General features: G+C 34.3%; 1 protein-coding gene across 1 annotated transcript in view; it reads left to right on the top strand.

Moving 5' to 3' along the window:
• The window catches only part of LOC150094607 (cell adhesion molecule Dscam1-like), a 198,716-nt gene that overhangs the window by 74,453 nt on the left and 96,697 nt on the right, over window positions 1–27,566 (top strand). Inside the window, exon 4 of the mRNA XM_090411603.1 lies at window positions 22,259–22,405. Coding sequence (XP_090267729.1) covers window positions 22,259–22,405 — 147 coding nt within the window. The remainder of the gene's footprint in view (window positions 1–22,258; window positions 22,406–27,566) is intronic.

Below are 27,566 nucleotides of genomic sequence, written 5' to 3'. Positions count from 1 at the left end.
TTCGTTTTAATGCGAAATGAATGCGTTTTCGTCAAAAATTTAAATTTTAAGTTTATATAATAATAAAAAATATCAACTTTTCACAAACTAAAAATTCTTATTGAGTTACAATCAAAGTTCCTATTCATCATCGTGTGACTAGTGTAAACTACTGGTGTTTAGATTTGGTTGAAAAGACCTGGGTCGTTTCAATTAAACTCAAGTTTTCATCTGGAAAACGAGTTTCTCGAGAATATTTTCTCCAGGAAACACAAATAACTATATATAGCACTTGTTTCCAGGTAAGCCAATAAAAATCGACATTCAGAAATAAATTCAAACGCTCTTGAGAACTTTATATTATAACACTTCTTATATCAGAAGTTTCTGTTATAAAAAGTGCTCTCAACTAAAACCAACCCAACTATGTATGATTTATGCTTTTAGCACACAAAAAAAAGACTGCACGAGTAGGTAATATTTTTTAATGTTTTGTAGATCTTTTAATTCGTGAGAGTCAAAAATGATAAAAATGGATAAAATATTCTTATTATTTACTGTATTTGACTCGTATTGAAATAATAAACTGAACATCAAATGTAATGCTCTCCCTTGAAATAAATAACACATTTTGTAGCTTTGTTGGAATTTCTGCATGCTACTAATTATTAAAAGTTTATGTAGTTAGTTAAATATAATTATTTTGTAATTGAGAGATTATTCTGTCAAAAATGAAATCACGAACAATCTTCCTACAATCTTTAAACTTTTCACGCAATAGTTTGGGTTAAACTAACAAGCAATTCATCATTTCATATCGCTGTTGTGTGCTGGTGTGTTGAACATCATGGGGAGAAAACGTTATCAACGACATATAATCTATCAAATAACAGTGTTGGTGCATCAGATGCAGCCCATCTGTTTACTGCATTCCTTGCATTCAACAGCTTCCCGACGTGTATACAAGTGCTTACAATAGATTGTGACGTATGGCTACATGGATCAGACATGCCATCACGGAGTGAGCTTTCCTGAATGATCTCGCGGAGGCAATGTTAATACTGAATCTGATAAGGCTACATTAATTACAGCCAACTATTATGGATAGTATAGTATAACACTGTAAAATCAAAACTACGTTTTAACATCGGTGGATCACTTTCTGCTAATCCTATGGTCAAAGTTAGAAGTAATTTTTGGCGCCTTTTAACGGATGGGCAGCGCTTGAATTATCGCTCAGTACGTTCTTTTTTCCCCTTTTCAATTCAAAGAAATATTTGTAAATTAAGTTGAATTCAAATGCAGAACGCGTGAGAGTAATAGCGCGCATTTGATCACCGTCCAACCGGAACTGACCGATTTGACAATGTAACACTTGAGTCTGACCACAGTCGAGAGTGAGGATACAATTTATTTGTAAAGACATAAATTTACGCATTTGTTACAAATGTAACCATAGTGAGAAAATTATTCCGCTATAATATAACTGAAGATCAAATCGATATTACGAGTATGATTGTTATGCCAGTTAGTGACGTAATAACTGGAAAATCCCCGACTTGGTTCAAGCTATTTTATATTTCGCACTTACATTTCTTAACTGAATTCTCCAATTTAAATTTTGGCGAGTTTTTGCTTTTCTATATTCTGTTTCATGTTCCACTTGTGAATGCTTAATTTATCCTCAGTTTCTTCATCAAACTGAAGAATTATCGCTGCTGCTTCTTTCTACTTTTTATACTTCACATCTTCTATTTTCTAGTTACCTCGAACTACTACCATCTTTTGTATTAAGACATACTTATTACGTAGGGCTTCTTGTAACACCGTTCATAGTGCGAATACCAAAGGCATGCTCGCTAAAAGGAATGTTTATTTGTTTCTTTAACACTCTGTAGCAAAGTGAAAAAGCCAAGTTCTATGTCATCATTCCTATGAAACAAACAAACATGTTCCATACAAACTGCGAGAGGCTAAGGCATTTCGCCATCTCGAATAAATTCCAACAATCTGAAAACGCATTTTTTACAGCATACATCTATCCTTTCACATAGAACTTCATAATTTGCGTTAAAATGATCTTCCACTTTGATGCACCAGTTTTCAGGTATTTCTTAAATTTGATATTTCAATTATTCGGCAGAGGGGATGTTCATATAAGGTGAAGGACGAAAGTAAATAAAGTAGTAAAATTTTAATTTCGAAACACTGTAAGGGTGTGCATACATGGACATACATACATGTATTATGATGACTAAGCAGAAAATTGATATCTACTGTATATTTGGAGAAAAAGCTAGTTAAGATAAGCTCCGGCTGTTCGAAGGATGGTGGAAATTATATACTAGTCTACTGGATAAACAGACTTTGAACGAAACCTCTTTATTTAGTGCAGCTAGACCAATGGAATTATGGGAAGCTAGTTTGCGTTGTGAACACTGAAGTTATCCCGGAATACGATTTCACTGTCTACGAATTTGGACTGCAGAATATCATGTTTCAGAAATAAAGAAATCAGAGTGATTATTATAACTTTGAGAGTGATGAAGTTAATACGTGAATGAAACAACGCGTGAAAAAGAATTTTAAGCCTCAGTAAATCAGAAGAGGAGGATAGGGATTACATATTTGGCACGCTAACCTGGGACAAATGAACACAAGTACCAACTTTGTGATGGAACGCTTCGTTCTGGGTGTAATTTGGACAGTGGTTGAGGCTTACAAGTTAAGATTCTGTGAGAAATAATGGGCCTTGTTTACATACATAAAGGTCCTGACTCACATAATTTAAATTTCTCTAAGGGACCACGAATGTTAGTAATGTGGATGTAGAGTGACTTTCTATGTGTTTCATTTTTGTTATACTTTTATGAATTTGCTTTAATTATTATCATTTCTGCTATTTTAAATGGATTACATTATTTATTTTTTTTATAAATTGATATTCATTCATTCATCAGTGGCTTTAACAGGCACATAAGCGCCAACAGCATTCCAAGTATCCTTGAATTTCCTTATCTTCGTATTACTGATTAGGAAATTCAAGGATACTTGGAATGCTGTGGGCGCATTTACCCGATTACCCCTATGCCTCTAAGTATTCTTGTCTGTAAATTGCGTGTGTTCTACCGGCCGGTTTGTTTGTTTTGAGGTACGAAAAAAAAACCGCCTTTTTTCTACCTTCTACCTCCGTATGAGACCGACTTAACTCATCTTCAAAAGAGACCAGATAAAGGTTCATGACGTCTTGGACAGTAATCGAACCCAAGTCTTTCCGACCTGGGTTCGATTCAGTATAGGCTTCGTCTATACTGAATGAGATACTGAGGCTCTTTTATAAATCGATATATTCAGAGGTCATTCATTCTTCATCATAATGCTGAGTACTGTATAAATACACCATTCATCTTTCTTTCTGGACAAAATGCTTATTTGTACAACAGACCCGATTCTTTTTTCTGTGTAGCTGTAACTGCATCAAAAAACAAAAAAAAAATGACAATTGGTAGCCTAAGCAAGCGCGATACTGATATCTACGCATAATGAAAATAATATTCTATTAGCATGAGCTAAGAGAAATAACGGCACCATTAACTATGATATTCGTTGATGACTTTAATTTCCACAATGGAGACCACATATTTCTAAACAAACAGATTTATTAGAACGAACAATATAACACTACAAGTTTCGTAAGGCGTTGGACTGGCATCACCTGGAATACAAAACTTGTATAAACCAGACTAGAAAGAAAAATTAATTACACACAATATGACCAAAATGTTGCATTAGCTAATGTGCAAGCGTTTGAATGAGGCGTTATAAAACAATTACGGAACAGCACTTACCTCTCCAACATGTCACAATAAAGGAGTGAAGAATCGCGTTTCTCTTAAGCATATTCCCTCCTTCCAATGGGAAGACGATTAGCAAAATGCTTGATACACCTCCGACAGCTCCTCCAAATAAACAAGATTTCAGCCATGAAATTACATCCAGAATGTTACGGATAAGAGTCCTGTATAGCTCAGTGGAAGTGGCGCTTGCATCCTCTGCGCTTGGCCGTCGAAGTTAGACCTAGGTTCTAGTCTAGTCGCTGACTGGAGGAACTTTTTCTAAGCCTATCGTCGACCGGTTCCCGAGTTACTCGATCTCTGCCACTGGCAAGCGGGTTTTTCCTCCCGGAAACTCGGGTTTTTCGTCCTGTGAACTCAAGAAAATCGACCGTAGTACCGACATTATTTCAGACAGTAACATATCTTGTTAGGGTTAGGTACCAAGAATGGCAGCACTTGGTTGCTAGTCTCTTCATCAGTAGCCGCCTATAATTAGTGATAGACATGGGCAAGCTATCTCTAATTGGCTACCGATGGAGACTGAACTGCCCACTCGGTCTCTGAAAAGCTAGATAGGGTATAAAGGCCTCGCCTACTCCCTGTTAGGGAATAAAAGGCGTTAGCCGATTTTTTTTAATTATTTTATGTTACGGATAAAGTTGCAATACTGCTTTGTGAGTACAGTGTTAAAGGTGCTTCTTTTACAATGTATAAGATTTCAGGGTTCTTAAATCTAAGCTCCCACCACGTCCTTCTATACAGAAACCAGGAGAATACAAAATGCATTGCTGTTGTGGCATTTGGCAAGCAGACCAGATGGGGACAGTCTGAACAAATATGCATGTCCGAACATGCATTTCCAAAAAAACAGAACCGTCATACATTTATCATAAAACTCTTTAATAAGAAAATTTAAAGAGCCCTCAGAAATGCTCCTTTCCTTCCCACATACAATGTAACAAAAGCCTAATCCTTAATCCTACACCACGTTTGGTCTGCATCCATCATAAATCTAACACCACGGAACTGGGATACTACACACTTCATGGCACAGAACGCAACAGGAACAATTAACGTTGTTCAAACGCTTGCACAGTTAATACAGCCGTGTTTTTGGTCACGTTGTTTATATGCACTAGTGTTAAAGCTTTTATAACATCTATTGTGTGCAATTAGTTTTTTTTCTAGAATTTTATATACAAGAATCCCTGATTATGTATGGTTTTTAAAAGAAACAGGTGGTCTCCATACTGGAAATTAAATGATGATATGCTAATCCTCAGAAATATTGGTGTTAACTTGCTTTATTTTTTTAAACAATCTGATGCGAATATGGCCTAAATACATAAAATATAGTATTTCTTTGCCTAACTGCATTACCTGAGCAATATTACCCAAGTAATATGGTAGATGACATTAATGGTAGTTGTGTATGGTAGGAGAATTAAGCAGTAGATGAGACGGTTAGATGTATGTGTAGCGAAATGTAGTAGAGTGCCCTCCTGCGATGAGGCCTTAAACTCCTTGGAGTATGTCACTTAATAATATTACTCCCTGGGAATATATCAATAAATATATCGTTGAAAAATCGTGGCATGAGAGGGGAAAAACGCTCATTACTTTTAAAATCCCAAACGATGTTGATCTACTGATTTCTAAGCTTCAGTTATTTATAGGAATAATCAACTCAACGTCTTTAGGTCATTCTTTCAAAAGTATCCCAGCTGTTAACGTTTTTAATTCTGAAAATAGCATAAGATATGGTTCCCTATCACAGTTGGAAATTTAAAAATAACACTACGAATAGCAAACATGCTTCCTGTTTAGTTTTTCTTTCGGTGCACCAGATTCATATATTTCTGATTATTTTTGTAAAAGCTATCTAACCATAAGGGTAGGATTGGACCTGAATATTTCCTGATGGCACTGCCGAAATTTCTTCTGCTTAAAACTAAAAAAAAGAACTGGAAATATTACTGCAAACGGTAAATAATACGCAATTTTGATGCAGTTGATGGTCTATGTATTCATTCAGTGGATGCATTCCACAAATAATAAATATACACAATCCCCCCCCCCTTTCTTCAAGATAATAATAATAACTAGTCTCATTTCTTAAAAAAAAAACTATAAATATGCATTAAAGAGAATTATAGGTATTTAATTTTTTTCCTTTTAAATAATAGAGTTCATTTACATCCTAACGTTTTTTGAAGATAATGAAAATATCAATTAGTATTACCAACATGTCTATTTATCACATCACAACACTCCATTTTCCCTACAATATGTCGATCCGGTAAACTACACTAACGAAAGAAGTAATTAGTGTTGAAAAGAGCGAGGGCTGCCGACACTGCTTGCAAATATCGCTAAACATATGCTCTAAACGCTTCTAAAACATTAAATACTAAAACGCACCCTGTTTATACAAGCTCTGTCAATACACCCTAAGTCGTCAATGACTGCTTCCTCATATTCCACATTTCAGCACTCAACAAATCCCAAAAACATCTCCGCCATATTTCCATATTAGAATAGACTGCATTATCTGAATATCCTGACAGAAAACTTATTTTCTTAATGCGTGTTAAAAATAAAAACATTTCGAAATAAAAGTAAATACATTTCTTGATATTAAAAATTAAACTTGAGAAAGTGTAATTGCAAGGGATGGCTAAAAAGAGCATATCTAACACAGTCTTAATTTATTGCATTTAAAAACAATATATTTTCCATTTTTAATTTCACTTTGCTTCTTAACAAGTACAGAAAAGAATTGACACTTGGTCTACGAAAGCATGATACTGACATCTACGCATAAATAAATAATTTTCGATTAGCATGAGCTAAGAGAAATAACGGCACCATTAGTTATGATATTTATATTAGTATTGTAATAAGTTTTTGTATGATCATTCAAAATAAAAACAAACTTTTATCTGTATCTCTTTCGTATACTTTTCTTTAATATAATAAATTTAAGTCATCACGTAACCTATGAAGATAAACATAACTATTGTGAATAATAAATACGTTTTTTTAACTTCTAAAATCTTACTGACATTGTAAGAAAGCGATAGCAATAATTTTAATACATATACCGAAAAATACGAAGATAGGAAGCATGAAGACTTCATTTTACGTCACATCCGTTTGCTGTTTCAATAAAACTTTCCATTACATATTCGAAGATAGTATAAAATAATCGAAGATAGTATAAAAAGGAAGCGAGCAACCGTAGCTGTCGGTAATGCCTTTTAGTTGGATCGACCATACTTGAAAATTCGTCTAGATTTGTTTCAGTTTGATTAGAATTACGTCCGAAGCGACTAAGGCTATGAGACCAGTATTTTATGGCTGTTAACGATGAGTGTATTCTGAGATGTTTTAAATGGCCTTCTCTTGAAAACGAGCTACTGCCAAAGCGTGTCCTGGATGCCATTCGAATTCCGATCTTTCCAAGTGAATTCTAACTAGTATGCGAAGAACTTTCAATAAGAATTTTTCAACTAAAAATAACCGAACTAGTATTATATGGCCGAATGGCAGGACTTTCTTACTGGAAACTGGTCGTTTTTTCCTCATTCAAGAAAGAAAAAAAACACGCACAACGGATAAACACAGAAGAATAAATAGATATGATTAACCATTCTGGCATAGCATTTATTAGGTTGATGTGAAACTGAGTTACTTGGCTTAAACGGGGCTTCTGAGTCTAACACGTTAAAGCAACATGGAATGGATTTTAATGAGAAAGCGAATATTCTGAATAAGGCCCATAAAACATTTCGAGAAACTAATAAAAGAAAGAGATGCTTGGGTAGACAACCGCAGTATGTTATTAATCCACGTATCATTAAGTTTATTATTATACGATCGCAATGCGAAATGAGCCAAGTTTTTATTGCACACTTCACAGCGGAGGTGGCGCTTTGTCTCAGTATTGAAATAATTTTTATTAGAGACCCGTTCTTTCTGTTCATTATCATTCCTTTTATTATTTTTAAGTCAAAGAGAATACATACACACACACACACACACCCCAAACAACATTATCCAGTATGCTTATTTAGGGACTCAAGCCACTAATTACGATGATCCCATGTTCTTTCTTTCGTCTTTCCTCTAATTGTTACTCCGATAATTACAATATTCACTAAGAACCCCATCTTAAGTAGTTCGTCTGAAGGAAAGGTATCAAATTCTACTGCCCACTTTTTTTCACGTTTATTCTTCGGAGTAATTTTGTAATCTTGTAATTGCTAACCAACAAAGAGTTTCTTATTCACATAAATTAATTACAAGGTTAAATGTTACTGTTGCTTCGCCTTCCACTGTTTTCGAAAGCAAATTGTAATTTCCCTCGTAAGCACACAACTTCGCCATCGCCTTCTGGAAAAATTTTATTGCGTTGGAAGATGTAGAAGAGCAACTCTTTTACCTTGGGATTTACAGTGCTATTTCCTGACTGTTTCTTTTTTTTTTTTTACATTCGCGCCATACGTGAACTGTTACCTCCATTAATTGTTCTTCATTTGGGAAGACCCACCTGTCTACTTTGTTCTTGGCTTAGTTTGTTTCTAACTTGTCTTTAATAAAGAAAATCTCTTGGCATGTGGTAAAGAACTTATATGAAAAGAAAGAAGGCGTTTGAAACACTTTCATTTCTTAAAAGGTATTTTCACAGAGTAAAGCATTAAGATTTATAGCACTATTATCCAGAAGCCTGGAACAGTAACCGAACAAGCGGCCGAAGATATTCCATGGTTGAGATTCAGTTAACATTTTTAATTAAAAAATAAGAACATCTTAAATAGTTCAAATATGAATTTGAAATTACAATAAAATTTTTAATTCCTTAGTTTAGAGTGAGGAATAAAATATCTGGAAGATCACGAACAGATTTCAGCTTCTGTCCAAGTATTATCATTTGCAATATTTCGGATACAAAATTCATTCTAACAGATAATTACAGTATTTTCATGAGAATTCTACTCATAAAAAGCTGTAACATTAAATGATCGATTAGAAACGTATTACTTTATTTGAAAATCTAGTTCTGGAAACTGTAAGGCCTTTATCAAAACATCATTAGTCACTTAGTTTTTGCTAGTTTATGACCGACGTAACTAAGGCTATGAGTCAAACTTTTCTCGTATCACAATAAGTCATGTGACCTCAAACTGTTAATGAAAAATCACCTCCCACTCAAAGACTGTGGATTCAAGCACGTACCCTCAACCACCGAGGCTGGCAAAGAACTGCATATTAAGAAAGGGTAATTAATGAGCAGCTCCGTAGATTAGGTTGCGAGAAACATTACTAAAGCTATTTTGATCTGAAGAACTAGTTGGACTCGCATATAGGCGGAAGGATTTTCCTTCTAAAAAATGGGGATTTCACACAGTCGTGAGAATCTCACCTACGAAAAGTGATAGTCTAGAGTAGAAGTACTGCTACAATAGGTGGGCCAAGGGTTTATAACCGTCCTCCAGAAACCAGATACTGAGATAATAAAGTCAACCATAGTAAAGAGGTGGGATATAATCATTGGTCTCTTAGTTGTTGCTGATTTTGCGAGTTTATGGACGAAGTAACCAAGGCTGTGAGGCAAACTGTTCTCGTATCACAAATCTATTCAAGTGTATACTAAATTTGAACAGTTATCAATATTATTCCAAGAATTACAATTTAATTTCACTCATTCGTTTAAATGAATCCTGTGTCTCAATTTTAATGGCACCAGCGGTAACTTCCATTAGATGCGTTACTCGACTTAATGAATGCCGTTAGTTTGTGGCGTTTCAAATTTCTAAAGGAAATAATTCTACATGTTATCAATGGACTGAAGTGAGCTAATGTTCCGGTTTTACGCGGTTTTAGCTTATAACCCAATAACGTTTCTCCTCTTTAACTATAGTTACTTATTTTTTAATATTCTTTTATTTTATTTTTTCATTCCATTGATGAGTTTTTAATCCACTTATTAATCCACAAATTATAGTAAGATGAACGAAAACAAAACTCCAGGAACGTTGATATTTTTTGTAGGTACTAAAATCTTATTCTTAAGAGATAAAAAAAAACGTATACGTTTTTTTTTTTTTTTAAATTCGTCACAAGATTGATGACTACTGTAGATAAGTTTTGATTTAAAATATGGTTTAGATTTTTTTTTAGGCAGCATGAGAAGTAAAGAAGAAAAGATTTAAATCTTTGAAAATCAGCAACTTGAAAAACTGTTTATTTAAACAAAAAAAACTAACTAAATTAAAAACGCATGGAAGAAAAAGTAGTTTTCTTAACTGTTAATGCTTCACTTTGTGAATATATTCAATGGTAGTGTCTGAAAGTTCTTTATCTGAATATTCAACCATTCACTGCGTCGATTATTGAAGGCCAACGTGGCTATTTACAGAAATATTAATTCGTTTAAATTTGCTTAACGTAGTCAGTATTACTGATGTAAAAGTACACCTCAAATGAAGTTAATGCTCTCATCTATCACTAACAGTATTGTTCGTTCTCAAAATGATTCAATCCTAACACTCGATACAAGACTAGTGTTACCTATTGAACTTATTATTATTACGTGACACTTCTAAGGACTCTAAGGTGTCATCGCTGGAAGGCATTGCACTCTACACAACATACTGTCAACATACTTTAATCATCCATCTACACCCAATGCCATCACGTACTCACATTCATCTAGCATCACTAAAATTATTTTGTATCTCTAAACTATGTGTGTACACACACACACATTGCGTGTATGAGCAATGAAAAAAATCGGAGTTTCCGGAATTAAAGACGATGCCACTACTTCTGTATGAGATCAGCTAACTTACCTTCAGCTGAAAATTCTAAATAAAAATTCCTCTTTTCACGACAAAAGTTAAACTCAGGTCCTTTTCCAATCGAAGTGCAGAATGTGCCATCGTCATTTCAATTGCAGTACGCAGACGCTTCTCATAGATTGTTAGTGTGGTATGTTAGCAGCGAAAGATAGAAATAGAAGAATCCTGTTGATATATTTCTTAAAAATCTGGAAAAGCTAGATGTTCTTGTAGTGAGGAAATGAGAGGAAGGTTGTTTCAAAGCACGGTAAGTAGCCTAGAATGATGGAGGAGAACGAGAAGTTGTTGGTTGGGCAAACCTAATGCTCAAATGGATATGGATTATGACTAGCATATACTCGTGGTTACCTGTGTCATGGAAAGAGGATAATGATATTACGAAAGAAAAGGAATACGTTCGAAACACAATGTGTAGTGGAAATGAGTGGGACAATTTTGGGGTAGAATTTCATCTGTTAATCGGATTATCGTCTTGATAGGGAGAAGCATTTTAGAGACTTATTTTTGGTCTACCACGAAATGTGACGATAATATTCTACGATTGGGAGTGGGGGGGGGGGGTAAAATATACGTAATATTAGGAAATGCATGAGTAGTAATGACGAGAGAAAAATTCAGTCCAAATTTTTAGGGCTGAGCAAACACGGTTACGATGTGTTTTGCAGGAAAGGCCAGATATTCAAGTAAACCCATGAAGAGAACTCCAGTTTTGTCTGGAGAAAACAGTATTATCAACGGTGAGAGGAATGAAGTGAGATATTTCTTGCGAGAATTAAAATAGGAGAGCATGCTGGTAGCACAAAAATTAAATGTGTTGTCCGCTCCCAATCCGGAGAAGGGCAAGCAGAATATTTAGAACATTTTTTTATATAAAATATCACGAAGCGTGGAATGTTTGAGTGTTACAAGGATTATCAAATGAAGAAGATTGGTTTGATAACTACCGCTTAAAAAACTGTAAAGAAGCATGGAATGTGGATGTTTGTGGTGAGTACTGCTAATATGGGCAATTGTACAGGTTAGTTTGACACAGGTGATCTCCAAATGCAAGATTAAAGGATGGAGAGCAGAACAATGGTAAGATAAGACAACTACAGCTGAAGCAATCTAAGAGGATAAGACTATTGTTACTTGCGTGTGTTCACACCTAAATTATCTGTTTCTGTTTTCCCGATGGAAAAAAAAAAAAAAAAAAAAAAAAAAAAAAAAAAAAAAACCTAGAGTTTCAGTGGGTTTTGAGTTTTTGCTTCCAAGACCGGACTCGAAACCAGGTATCTCTGACGATGCTCAAACATCCAATGTTCCTTTCACGTGTGGGGTTCCAAAGCTGAAGGAATACACGACTAGGAGAGTGAGAAAAAAATATGGAAAGAAGTTCCGAATTTTTTTCTACTTTTAAAGTCAGTAACTGTCTTGTCATGATATCCGGTGTATTTTTGTAAGAATTAGGACAAAATGGATGGCGGTGTGTTCTACCGGCAACTAGAAAACCGCGTGCATTGCACTATGTTGCGACTGTTCTTAGATGGAAACGGTCTTCCATAACGGTAATCCGTCATTCTACCTGATCCCGTAATGTAAGCAACTGGTTCAAGGAACACACGAAGGATACGATTCATCTTAAATGACCCCACCTACATTTAGGAACTGTGTGTGTGAAACCTTTCCAGATAAAATAGATAGATCCATACGTCAGCAGAAATCCAGGGGAATTGATGACATGATGCCAACAAGATTCTGATTCTTATCAGAATTCTTCTTATTATTATTTGACACCTCCAGGGAGTCCAAAGACTCGTCGAGGGAGGGCATCAACTCTATCTACACCACCCACAATCCACCAACTACAATGAACCACAACTACACCAACGCCATCTACCGCCCACCACTACCACTAGTATTTTCACAGACAATCCCAAACATCCAAGCACACAGCAGGATTCGAATCCGCAGACTTTTGACTGGAGAGCGTATACGCCAACCACTCGGCCAACCAGGCCGGCTAATTATGCAACAAAGATTCTCATCAACAACATTCCGTAATCAAATACAGAATTACCAGTGTTCACCACTGGTAATTTTTCAACAAGTGAGAGATCTTCGTTACAGATATATCAAAACATAAGTTTGAGTAACTTTTGTTCTATGATAAAAATCACACACACACACACACACACACACACACACACACACACACACACACACACACACACACAAAGCATTTCCCAATTCGAAAAACAAAAGCAATTCTGTAAAATAAATAGTCAAAATTCATACACTCGGCTCTGATGTTTTGCTACTATTTACAATAAGCAAGATATTAAAAATGAAATGTTACTGATTCACAAAATTTCAAAAATTTTGTAAAATTTTTAAAATTTTCGCGTTTGCAAAAGTAAGCAAGATTTGCTTACTTTTGCAAACGCGAAATTTTGTACTTCTCTCTGGGAAGAAGCCTACACTAACCTCCCAGCATAGTTCAATTTTCTCTCGAATCGCTGTTCTTACCAGATGAAACCAGGTCACTCTGAGGGGGACGACAGCATCGAGTTTCAAGAAAATGGTCCAGGTAAGAATGTAAAAAGTAAATTTCAATGGAAATTCACTTTTTACATTCTCACTTTTTTTGTGATCCCATTCACGAAAGGCAAACCTATAGTATATCCGTACCATGAGTAGGGCGAGTTTTTTTTTTATTCATTTTATATTTTTATTTATTTTTACACAGTCGGGAACCCCGCTTTAGAGAACATGGAACTTATTAAAATCACTTCAGTCCTCTAATTAGCAGGGTGATGGTCTGGCACTGGGAGATGAAATTTATCTCCCACCTAAATACAATCACAAACATCCATGCCCATGGCGAGATTTGAACCCGTAACCTGTTCATGGGAGAGCGAATGCGTTGTTAACCATTCGACAAATAATAAGGATGGCTTTAGTTAGGTGCTGGATGCAGTTTGTGTGTGTGTGTGTGTGTGTGTGTGTGTGTGTGTGTGTGTGTGTGTGTGTGTGTGCGTGCGCGCAATTCTTGAACGAAGTCTTTCGTTACACCCACTTTAATTTAAGATGACAGCAGAAATGTTTTCTTGAAGTCAGCCAAAGTCTTGTGTTTTTTGTATTCTCTCCCTCTGGCCGAGAATCGTTTCTGGAAGGTCACAGTTTTATGTAATGTTCAGTTTAGATGCTGTGCATTAAAGTCAAGGGGCCACTACCCAGACCGGTTTCGACCTTCATTGAGGTCTCATCAGTGGGAGCCAGGCTTAGAAATACTAAGGTTTAAGTAATACAGAGCTTATAAATATTTTACCAAAACAAGTTACCATAAGGTGCTTTGACATAGCATCATACATCTCCTCAAGGAGATGTGCTTTGCATTAAGGGTAAATACTAAGAATAGTGATCAGAACTTATTCCACCTTTACCACGAGTTGCCTGAGACTTGCACTACTTGCAGGCGCAAACATGACTTACCTGTCTGTTTGCTTACCTGGGAAATAGATTAAAGCCAGGTTTATAATTAAAATAGCTTGGTAACTTTAACGTATATTATACCCAAGGTAAAAAAATAAAAAAGATTCAGAGCTTATGACCTTCATTCATTTCTCGACAAAGGTCATCATAGCAGTAACAAATTCCATTCTTTAACAAAAATATGAAGCTAAGGTATTGCTTCCGTTTCTGAAAACGGAAATTTTGTGCTCTATACTGGAAGTAAAAGTTCATTATCTGTCATTACAGCAACAGCTTGCGGTGATGATGGTGTACGCGCTGTTAAGGTTGAAAGGATTGTCTTTTGAGGATTTTTAAGTTTGGGTATGATATGAAATCTTCACTTTGCTATAGAAAATCCAGATAATACACTAGATTTCAATTTAATTAATCTTTTAGTGGTCTTCTAGTTTTGTCCCAAATTAATGGCAGCTCCAAAATGTCAAATGTGCAATAAAAGTCAAAGGCTTTTTCCGGGGCTCCTCGTTTTACAACTCGAAGATATTGCTAAGGATTGCATACCAAATAATCTATCCTTAGCAATATCATTCGCCAGTGATCTGTGTCGCTGTTTACTACTTGTAAACGAAACAACACACACACATATAAATCGTGCTTGTTTTACAGACGGACGTTTAAATATGCATAATAAAAATTAATTAAAAGTATACATTCAAAGATGTTTGAATCTAGATTATTCAAAAGTTCAGCCATGAACAAACCATACTCCAATCATTCTCATGCTTGAAGACTCACAACTGATACAAATAGCTATTACTAATTTAATATTTCTTTCTTTACTTTTACAAATTAATTAATGAAAAATTATTCTTAGTATTCATAACACCATACATATTTATAAAAGAAATCAGTCCTTGTGATCGAAATTTTTGGAATGCACATTTCAGTTCAACACATTAAAATGCTATCGAGTCACATAACATTCATTTTAGTTAAAAATGTCATTAGTTCAACAGTGCAGAGTATTTTGCAAGACATGTAAAGATAATTTCATGAATACGAAAAGCGGGTGGCATAAACGAAATTGAAAATTATTTCAGAAAAAAGAAAGAAAGTAATCAGCTAATTAAAGTTGTCTATTTTCTTAGAGAATAGAGAATGCCACCAAATGAAAAACAAATTCTTAGACTTCAAAAATCAGCTTCCAGAGATACTATAATTAATAATGCTGAAGAAATGTAACTCTGCTGTCTAATCATTTCAAAATAATCGCATTTTCATTTGATATTTCACTTAAAAGAGCTGCACTCTTCATGCACCGAACATTTATGTTTAACTTGAAATCAAAATAAAATGCCAATTTGTATTTAGCTTGAAGCAGATAGAACAGATTTATTACCAATGATTTCCCATTAGTAATAAATGGGATTCAAGCAGCACGTTCGTGTAAGTTATTTTAAATAAATAAAAAGGAACGGATTTTCAGTCAAACGATGCATGCCTGTCGTAGCAGTTGATGTTTCTCTCTCTTGTTAAATTTTGTGAAAGAAAATACTTCCATTAATCTTAATATTATAATTTAACTGGCCAATCATTTCTTCACAGCGGTAGTAGAGTTATTTTCTGGACGAATATAATTTAAGATGTGATGTACTCCGAGTATGGAACGAGAATGAGTTATTGTTTAGAATTCTTTCAACCAACTTCGCTGAATCAGATGCGCCTCCAACCGTCTGATGAGAAACATTTCAAGTAACCTTTATGCAAATAAGAATAAACAGATCTTTATTCGCATCTTTTTGTCCTAAATTCCATTTGATTCAATACAACAAGCGAAAACTTTCTCGGAGCTTTGCAAACTGTATTCATACCCTTATTTATTTTACCCATTTCAAGAAACCCCTTAAGAAGTTGTTGGGTTAAAGTTTAGATTATGTTCTTTGTTAGAAAAGCAGAGGGACAGACACTGCAGGTGTTGATGCTCACAGAAACGGCTAAGCACAATACGCGAATTCAGAATAAACATTTGCCGTGCATCTGTGGATCTAATACATATTACAGATATAAACTGTATTCGCTCTCTCTCTCTCTCTCTCTCTCTCTCTAATACACTTAGGCAGCACATGCACACATCCTGTTATATTGTCTCTGTAATTTATGTGAAGCATTTCGCTTCCTTCCCTCCTTGACGTACCGGTAAATCTCCAGGAAATACCAGCACTAAGACAGGTGCTGCAATCTCACGATTTGTTCTGTTCTAACAAACTGCCTGACACGCACGTACACTCACAGTGCTGCTCCACCCTGAAGTTTTCATATTCTCAACGCTATTACCGTTCATGTGCGCAAAGATAATAAGGAGGATCACGTGAGAGGCCAAAAGTCCCGCTCGTGCGCGCACTTCAGACAACAAAGAATATAAACTCGAGTCTTTCTGTCACTCCGATTGTCGCAAGGTCGAAAAGAAAAGTGTGGATGAGATCGTCAAGGCCCGTTCTCATATCTTCCTAAGGGAATGCATCCGTTAAACGAGAATTATTAACATCTAAATTGACTTCGCAAAGAATTTCAATGAAACCCGCCGCAGAGTGTTAGCAGGAGTCAAGTATACCCAATCAATCTTGCTGTAATATCATTCGCAGGATTTCTAGTGTTTGATTTTAAATCTTAATTAAGTCACTGTTAAGCGTATTTCGATGGAGAAGATATGCAAGTATTTAAGAAGAAAATAAAAACCAACACAATTTTCAATGACAGTGTCGTATTTTTAAACTTTTCAGTTGGAAACTGAAAAATTCCAATTATGCTTTAAGATACTTTAAATCAAGAGCATGATCATATAATAAAATTATCTAATTCTAAATGTGAGCATCTTTACGTAAAAGCTGTGAATCAATCGGAAAAATGTACAAATGAAATATCGAAGAAACTGAAATATCGAAGTATTATACATTTGACATAGAATACTACAAAGATAAACATTTTTAACATTTCTAAGAGTATCTCAGTGATTAATATAAGACGTTCCATTATATGAATCATTACACATCAATGTAATGGAAACGAACATTCAGAACATAATCTGAACAGCGCAGACAACATTCAAAACATGAATGGGAAAAATCTACCTGCGCTGGTATTCACGGAAAATTATAATAGAAAATATAATTTCGAAAAGCTAGAATCATGCTCTTGTTGAATTAACGATTAATGTAAGAAAAATATTTAACGAAAATCATTTTTGTATATATAGTCATATTTATTGTTTTTCATACTTGAATTTCAGGTATATTCCATAAATGCATAGCAGTTATTACATTTATTCTGTTTGGTAGTCTGGACGCCTTTAATTCCTAAGTCTGTAGCTAAGTCGATTTTTCAGCAGTTATGAAATTCCTCGATTCCTTTTGGTTAATACAGCCATTTTAAAATGCTTTGAAACGACATACATTTATATGTTAGGAATTGCAACACAGCTTCCTCCAGCATAAGCCCCTTTGAGAAACGTATTTAAAGTTCAATTGCTGTGATAATGAAATCACTATCTGAATAGTTCCCTAATTGTCTGAAATATGATCGCGTACATTGATGTTCGTGAATATCTCCAGGCAGACCGGGCAGGAGGACATACGCAATTGGTTACAAAATGTAATATTTATTAAATATTTATTACGAAAGCCATTGAGACACTTGGTAGGTTATAAAATCCATATAAGATTCACAGACGATGATTTACGATATTTTGGATGCTGGGAATATGCGCACAGCATCCCTGTCTTGAACTGGAATCCAAGTAGATGAAACACTTGGCAACTACAGTGAAGGCTACACAATTACGTGTTTTTCAGTTTTAAGTGTCAGTATTACAGCAAAAATAACAATTCTCACAAAGAACCATATTAAACGGAATATCACAAATCTGTGGCTGCTGATTTTTTTAGATGCATCTTTGATCTCATTTAAACTCTTATCAGAAAAAAAAATCGCAAAAATGACTCAACGATATTCTGTTATGGAAAGTAATGCAGTCTCTAAGAGTTTTAGAATTGCGAAGCTCTAATCATCCAATTTCTGAATGGGAAAAAATATTGCAAAATTATCTAAAAAAATGTGTTATTGTATTTTCGATTTAGGATAATTGTTTCCTTAGGAAAGGACACAAAACACGGTGAACTAATTAATTTACTAAAATTTTATAAAACTCAGAAAAAAGGAATGCTCTTCAATCTCAGATCCAGATGAGAAACTGTTTGAAGGAGAAATAGTTTCTCTAAGCATTCAGCCCTATTCGCATACCAAGACATACCCGAGCTATTTAGGAAACATCAGTAAAGACAAACAAGACAAATGAAGAATACGGTCGCCACTGAAGCAAGACAGCACTCAAGACGGACTCTGGCTCCTCCATTCTCTGTCGAAAAAATGTCTCAGTAAAACATCTAACATATGTCAACAAGTGTTCCTAACTATACGCAAAGTAGGGATAACATCGGAATGAATTAAAAGAAATGCTGGTACCACCCATGAAAGAAAAACTGAAATGCATTTTATTTTAAAACATTTCATTAATTTTTTTTCTTTTGATCCTTTGAAAAGGACGTTTGTGAAATAAGTTGAACCAAACGTTGAACATCTGAAGGGCAACTGAGTTGGGATTAGTTTGTGGAAATAAGGATGTCTGTTAATTGGGTGTGTTCGTCTGGACCATCTACCTGTTTTGGGGGATTAAAAATCCTGCCACCTTCGTGTGCGACAGACTAGCTCACTTTTAGTTCAAAATTCCCTTAAAACCGTTCTTCGAGTATTAGAGGGATCGGACCCAGGTCTTTTCTACATTATTAGCTACTAAGTGATACTGTGCATCTTATCATCCTATTACCCAGCCTTGCCTGCGACTACGGAACATATGCAGACTACTTTACCCAAGAAGAAAACTTGTTGTCACTATAGCAACGATGAGAGCATCATCAAAACTGTACTGATTATCAAACAAAACAGAAAAGTATTTTATTATATAGAAAGAATATTATCATGCCTGTTGCGTACAATTTTGAAAACAAAAGTGATTAAATTTCTTTCTTAATATATTTTTGGTTAAGTGGAATCAATGCTTTAATACCTAATCAATCAAGAAAAAGATTAAAAGGATAAAAAAATAGAAATTTTGATAGCTGAATATAAACCAATTATCTTCTCGATTAAAATGCAGTACAGTTCCTCATTATTGCTTTTGCATTCTGATTCAATATGGAAATTAGCTGAAATACTCAAAACGTTTGATTGCATTCGCTTATTAACTACTTTCATCAAACGTAATCCTATTTAGTTAAATTAGACAAGTCTGAATCTTTATAAGCTCCTTAATTATCAAAGGCAATCCATTAATTCGGTAAAAGTCAAGAATATTTCGGTAGAATTATGTTTCGGTTTGGATGCAACTTCCTTTAAAAGCATAGACTTGAAAACTGAAAAGTTTTGATAACCGATACTTAAGTACGAATTTTAAGCTTCAAGAACGGTTTAGTATATATTTAATTTCTAATGAAAAAAATAACGACTTGAAACATACGTCTGTACACAATTTACACATAAGCTGTTTTAAATGGATACTTCAAAAATTACGTATAAAGAAGACAATAAATTAACTTACTGAAGCGATTTTGGAAGTTCTTGATAAGTTCTTAATCCAATTCAAATATATTCAACACTGAGGGATAAAAGAATGTAGTGAAATCCGTGTTTTATTCTTGTAGTGTTATTAGCATGTATAAGCAATGGTATGCAGTGTGTACTCTGTTTAACATTGTGATTAGAGGTAAACACCTCCTAGCTGTTAAGCATCAACTGATCCGCTGGCACCTGCTGATCAACATAATTTTTACTGAACATGAATAAGTCAAATTCAGAGTTGCTATTACCATGAAAAATTGATTTGGAATTTGTAATAATAAGAATGATAAATAAAACAAAGTAAAATTAAAATTGAACGAATTTGATGTAAGTTTTTTGTATCCTGTTCTTCGCAAGGTTTTTAACCACTTAGTTTTCTTTACAAATTTCAGCACAAATTTTAGAAATATACGTTTATTTCAACCGTATGCATTCGATGCTTCATTTTTCGCTGATCGCAGCTGTAATCATTTTTAAAATTAAATAACTTGTATGGGGAATAAAGTTTTCAGCAAAAAGTAAAACGTATTTTCGTCTCTTAAAGCATTTCGATTATCAAGAACATTTTAAGTAAAGAAATACTTAAACGAGTTCAAGGAAGATATGCTTCCCAGATTACATTTCTCTGCAAAAAAAGAATAAGTTTAAATCATTACATTTTCCATTCTGTAGTCGGAATGTGATTTTCCCCCACGCAGCGATTTATAATCTAACCTTAAGCAAATGTAACTCGGCTAACAAATCGTGTCCCAAGCTTTCAGATGTCAAAGTAGAAGACTAAAGTGATGAATCTAAAAATAAATGAGACATGTGAAGGAAACGACAGAAGAACCTCTTTATACATAAGAATAATTAGATCGCCGAGTCTCATATATTTCAAACAAAGAATTTAACATAAAGTTAGGAAGTTCTTTATATAACGAGTAAAATAAATCGCACCTCTTCAGAGTTTCGGAACAAATTTAGACGGAATTCATGAAAGCATTTTTGAATTATCTAAGTACACGTATTAAAAAGACTGGTGAAGAAAGAGACCACGTTACAAGTTTACTTAATCTATAATCATTTCTCTTGGTCAAAACCTCTCAATTATTAAAAAAAAAAAAAACCTTTTAACACACAGACGAGAAATATTGTCAACATCAGTTGTGTTGACAGTATTTCTCGAAATAAATATGGAGCCCCCCCCCCCCGTTCCTTTGGACTGGTTGAGACCTTATAGTGAGGGATTTTCGTTCTGAGAGACGAAAAACCCGAGTTTCTGGGTAAAAAAACCCTCTATCCATGGACGTACGCAGAAAATTTCCCGGAGAGAGGGGGGGGGGGAAACAAAGCTAAATTTTCCGGGGAGGCAAAGCTATGAGACAAATAATTACACCAATATATATATATATATATATATATATATATATATATATATATATTTAAGTAGACCGGGGGGGGGGGGGGGGAGTGTCCCATTTCTATCTCTGTGTGAGTTCGGCTAACTCAACTTTGGGCGAAAGAGACCAGGTTTCTCACATCATGGACGGGAATCGAAGCCAGGTCTTTCCGACGAAAGGGCTTCGTCTATAGTATAGACTCAGTTGGTATAGACCAGTGTTTCTCAACCTGTGGTCCGCAGGCAGACTTAAATTAATTAAATAAATTTTTTTTTTAATTATCCAAACAAAACAAATTAAAACTGAATAAGTAAAAATTATTGAAATCAAATGGATCCTTAAAAAAATCAACAAATAGCGTCAGAATGTTCGCAGAGGCAATAAAACTATATTGTTGTTCACTTCATATGTCGCTAAATTTGTAGCGACAAAATGATGAATAATAAAAGAGGGGTGAACAACAATATAGTTTTATTGCCATAGACAGTATGGCAAGATTTAAGTGGTCCGTAGAATTGTTTTAGGCATTTTACTGGTCCTTGGGCTTAGAAAGGTTGAGAAACGCTGTTATAGACTATACCAACTGAGCTAAGGAGGCTCTATAACTACCCAAATAATGTCCTTATTTTAAATGCAAATATTTATCAAAGTAAATTACTCATCGTTATCTAACTTGAATAGCTGTTCACGTACTCATCTTGAATAAATATTACTGAAAATTTGCAAAAACTTGAATAAATAAATATTGCATAAGGTTTTGTAAAAATATTGCAATCAATATGGAAGTCTCTATATAGCATAAAACATAACATGCTAGTCAATTACAGTTCACTGTCGAATTTTTCGATTCCAAAACTAAATTTTAATTGTATTTCGCTCCTTCCTGTTTCTTTCTTCTTTTTTTTTTTCTGGAAATTTCCATGCAACTAAAATCTTCAGAAATTTCCCTTTACTGATTTCTGTTATCTATGTCACTACATATTGTCTGGATTTCCTATACTTTTCTATAAATTTTAGCGAAAAACTTACTTTTCTCATTTAACGCACTGCAATTTACTTCTGTTGACAACAGGAGGCAGATACAGCATAATTCAATCAGGAGAGCTTTATATTAGGAACGTAAATCAAGCAGATGGTTTAACCAGCTACAGTTGCCAAACTAGACATCGACTAACTGGAGAAGTGATTAGCAGCGCCATCTCTGGACGTCTTTTTGTAACTGGTAAGCACTGTATTTATTTTTAATCATATCAACCCTTATTTTTTTTATGATGTTTCTATAGTGACTTAGAAATGGTAATAGTAATATAATAATATGGTTAAAACAGTTCACCAATACACCTTTATTGTATTGTATTTTACAGTCAACGCAGTGTCTATGGCTTAAAATATAATAAATAAACAAAACAAGAGATCTTTTACCATTTTATGCACATTATTAAATTAAGATTGTTTTAGTCGCATTATATTCTTAATAATAACTCACTATTCAAAAATGTTTTAATCTTGTTTCCTCGAAATATTTTTGTGTTGACTAGAAACAAACTCCGTTTATCAGTTTTTTAAACTGCCCTGATTTTTCATAAGAATTTTTCAAAAAAACTTAATAACCACACTCACGAAGGGTTATTAAGAGTATTATTATGAACAATACAATACGCGAGAGACCGCCTTTTGCTTATTGGAGGCTGGAGATGACTAAAAGAGAGCTGCATTTTTTTTCAGCATAATTCTCCTGTTGTTATGTTAAATAACAACAGGAGAATTATGTTAAATGCAACATACTCGTTCCACGAATATGTTGCATTTTTATCAAACCTTTCGCAGGTGGGAATATCTTACAAAAATGACGTATTATGTACAATTCACTGTTAATTTTATAATTTAAAATAGTCGGATGAGACCACTCAATAAACAGTTTCCACAGCAAAATGCTTTTTAATTTACACATTTGCTGCTGTGCTGATCAAAACGTTAAAAGAAACACCGGCATAAGAATACGTGCAATTAAAAGACGAATACCGTATCCTCATTAGTCTTAGTTGCTTCGAATATAATTCCACATAATAGCAACTGCAAAATGATAGGAATGCCTAATTTTTGAATGAGCAGGGAAGGCTAGCCAAGTGATGCGTTTTAAAAATATATTTCTTTCGAAGTTATGGATGTAGTAATATCAATAGTACTGAAAGATGACGTTCAAAATATTCTAAAAAAATATGTTTACATATTATTTAAAAGAAATTTATTATTCTATTATTCTTTTACCTTGCTCATTAAAACTTTCCACAAATGCTGCTAATTAAGTATATACAGATATATCAGCCAGGCACATCAACCCAAGTTTATGTGTGTGTGTGTGTGTGTGTGTGTGTGTGTGTGTGTGTGTGTGTGTGTGTGTGTGTGTGTGTGTGTGTGTGTGTGTTGGGTAATCCCACCTACAAGTCTAGAAAGTAATTAATAAATTTACGTACTAAGGAACAGACAATTCCGAAATCCTGTTCTAAAGACACAAAATATTGAGCTTATTCTTCATGAAATGCTGGAAATGTTCAAAAAATGAAGTTTTTATTCTAACAGAAATCACTATAAGAAAACTGTTGAAATCTATAAAAAAGTATTGTATCCAATATTGGTCTGAGAAGTTAAGTACTTTTCCAATGAGTTGTAAGAAAGATCTTAAAACAAATAAATGAAAATGTTTGTAGTATATTTTCATTAATTTATTTTTTCTGAAAATTCATAACTCAGTTCTGCATAACTGTTTTGAATCAAAACTGAGTTGCATTAATTGCAAAAGGACTCAACTTCTCAGACCACATAATAAGAAACAATACACTTTTAATAGATTTCAGTGGCTCTCTTATACTGATTTCTTCGCACTGATTGATGTTGATTAGTACACATTTAGTCTTAGATCAAAATTTTAAAGTTGTCTAATTAACATTCTCTGAAAAATCGGTGAAGAAAAACTACTATACAGATATTCTGTCTCTCTCTGCTGATAGGATTTTATTTATTCCGTTTTTTTTTTGTTTTTTTTTTTTCATTTTTACGATACTTAATAGCTGCTTCTACAGATGTGTTATTCTTTGCTTTTCAATCTTTGCATATGCATGCAATAACAACGTCATCAACATCAAATGTACGCTAATTTACGTAGCTTATGGCTAATTATTGCATTGTCTTAAATTATCGTTGGCAGTGTGAAAAATTCTAAGAAAGAATTGATCCAATATCTCTCAAGATAGAGGCAGCATGATTTCTATCTAGATACTGCGTGCACAATAGTCCACTCCCCATGAAGACATCGATCTTTAGCAGTTTTTCTTTCTCTTTTACGGCAATGAAAAAGCCCTGATAAGCGAAGTTTGTTTCTAGTCAAAAACATCCTATTAAAAGTGGGACTCGGAACTAATATATCACTGGATTTTCTACTTTTATTCTTTACTGAGTTACTTGATCTCTAGATACCAGCTGGGGGTGGGTGGGTGTAGTAATTTGCTGGCAAGAGAGTAGAAGTAAAATAAAAGAAAAAAATAGAATGAAGATTTTGCCTTCACTGGGGTGGAAATTAAGGTATAAAAAATTGTAACTATACGGGAAATAAGATGAAAATTACTTTAGGAAAGTACAGTATTACAGTGAAAAAAAAAAAAACACAGTTAGGATTTTTTTTTTTTTTTTTTTTTTTTTTTGAGAAATTTTGAGTGAAGTTTAGTCTAGGAACTTATATGCCTTTGTTTAAACGCGAGCTAAAGTCCGTTATATTCAATTAACTTTTAAGACTCCTACCTTCAAGATATCCGTTTAGTTTAGCACTGCTGTCAAACGAAATCGGGTAATTTATCTCTTACCCGTCAGAAGTAGCGGAAACCGATACAGAGTTCAGATGTTTTTGAAATGCACGAGCAAATTCTGGTTTTGCCTTTCCAAGAATGAGAGCCCATTACACAAACCAGTAGAAGGCCTCTGAAATCGAAACTTCTCAAAGTAAACTTTAAAACAATGTTCAGCGACTGTTCCATTCAGCTATTTTTCAAATAATATTTTGTTCTCCACACGTGTGTTGTTATTTACAACAAAAACTATAATTTATGTAACTGTTTCTCTGCTATTCTTTTTTGAGCGATGAAGTACATCTTCATCGCTCTGAGAGAGAATACCTCTGGGAGAACAACATATATATCTAAAAGAAAGCAATTCGAAAACAAATTCTTAGCCCAACCCACGATACAAAATGTACAATATGTGTTTGCAAATAACCTTTCGTGGGCGAGAGCAACAAAAAACACTGGTAGATTCCCAAGTACGTATTGCTGTCGTGGAAACATGAAACAGTTGCGTTACACAAACGATTTTCCAACATTCGGAGACGTGGACATTGCTTCCTGCTCGTCGACGACTGTCACCAACTACCCAACCCCCTTCTTCCCGCTCTGCTCCCCAGTCCTCAGCAGCCTAGGTTTCGTTTCCTATGAAACACCTTTGCTATCACAATTGACATTCATCAGGAGACGCATATATAAAAAAGCTGAAGGAAATTAAAGAATTCTTTTAATTAAAAAACTCGTATAGTGACAGTAACAAGTAACTATATAGCACAGCAGTTGTGAGGACAAGAATTATGTTCGGGCCAGCTATGTTCAAAAAAATAAATAAATAATAACTTCGGCCTTCTGCCGAGAAGTTTTCACCTTAGACCTGTTTCGATGCATTAGTGAACCACATGCCATTCTATTGACGATGCTGGAGTTAAGATTCATCCAAGGAGCCATTAATAAGGTGAATCTAAATCAGAGATATCTACCATACCGCATCTTAAACTGATTCAATGTTTGTACATTTATCATCTCATTTGGCAAAACATTTCACTCTCCATACAAACATGCCTCACTCTCTTATTCATTACACTTTCACACATTTTCAAAGAATTATCTCGTGTCATCATGCTCTTTTCTTCTTCAACCCTTTGAAAAACATCCTCGGTGTCTATCTAGTAAGATCCTCTTAACAGTTTATATATCTCAATCAAACACACCTTCTTCCGCATATTTATCAAACTGTGCGAATTATATTCTCTCAGCGTGTCAGACTAGTCAATACTCCAGAAACCCTGAAATGCTTTTGGTTATCCGCGTCTGAATCATTTCCAGAGTTTGCTTCTCTCCTAGAAATTCAAGCGAGCAAATTTCGTGTTAACATTATTAGGAGTTCCAGTATAAAAACGAAATAGTGCCAGGCGTTAGATTTAGCTTCTTCCAGCGAATGAATTTTGCACTAAACGTTTTCCTTTTGTTCATTATGTAAACAGTCGTTTTGTTTGAGTTTATGCTTCGAGTAAAATGTACAATACAAAAAACAGTAATAGGTTTGTCATTTTAGATATTTCTTTGTAAATGTATCTGATGTTTGGTTTGTTTTATAAATATTAGCAATAGATTAATTTATTTTTATAGAAATTACCTGACGTGTCATCGCTCATCCTTCAAAATGAATAGAGTATATCGAAAATTTTGAATGTGATTCATAGAATAATCACTGCTAATGTGATGACGCCAAAATTATACAGGATTAAAATGACATTTACAAACCTAGCAAGAACGTTTCTGTTTGCTCATCAGATACTCCAATTTCATGTCTTATTATGAAGTGGCAACCAAGAATAAAACAAACATGCGAAGAAATGGAACTGCAATATTGGGAACATGCCTACAATATCACGTTGTGAATACATTTCCTAACTTGTTTGGAATGGTTTATTGTGGGAATTCCCATTTATGCTTGAAAACAGTAAATGAAAAATTCATCACAAAATTTCATGACATGAAAATAAAATTAATGAAAAATACGCAAACTAAAGAAATCCTCGATAACGGAAACTAAGCCAATTGTCCCATTTTTACAGACTACACGTTGACTCAATGTCACTTCAGGAACAATTCTGGTTTGAGAATATTATAAAATTATTTCTGGATATAGATAACACTGACAATATTTTGTTGTGCAGTTATTAAAAAAAAATTAACAGAATTTTATCTACATCAACGTTATACAAGGTGGCCAATAAGTCACAAGGGGATTCCGCCATGAGTCTTCTGACCCCATGGCGTCATCTTTATAACGATTATTTCTCTTATTTTGTAAATTATTTAGCTCTGATCTTCTAATTTTTCCCGCTTGAACAAAACTGGGACATTTTCCTCAGGTGACGAATTAAAAAATATATAAAAAAAACTTAGTTAAGATTATCTGATTTCCAAAAGTTCAATTTTAAAAAATATGATCCGAATTAGTTCATGCCCAAGGTAACACTGCCCTAGGAGTTAGCGAGTTAAAAACATTTTGCCTTAAAGTATATAGCCACATTTTTCACGAATTAA

This window comes from Typopeltis vanoorti, chromosome 21 (genome assembly GCF_054136105.1).
Source record: "Typopeltis vanoorti isolate ZY-2024b chromosome 21, IOZ_Tvanoo_1.0, whole genome shotgun sequence".
Lineage (NCBI taxonomy): Eukaryota > Metazoa > Arthropoda > Arachnida > Uropygi > Thelyphonidae > Typopeltis > Typopeltis vanoorti.
This window is presented reverse-complemented; position numbering and strand designations above follow the sequence as displayed.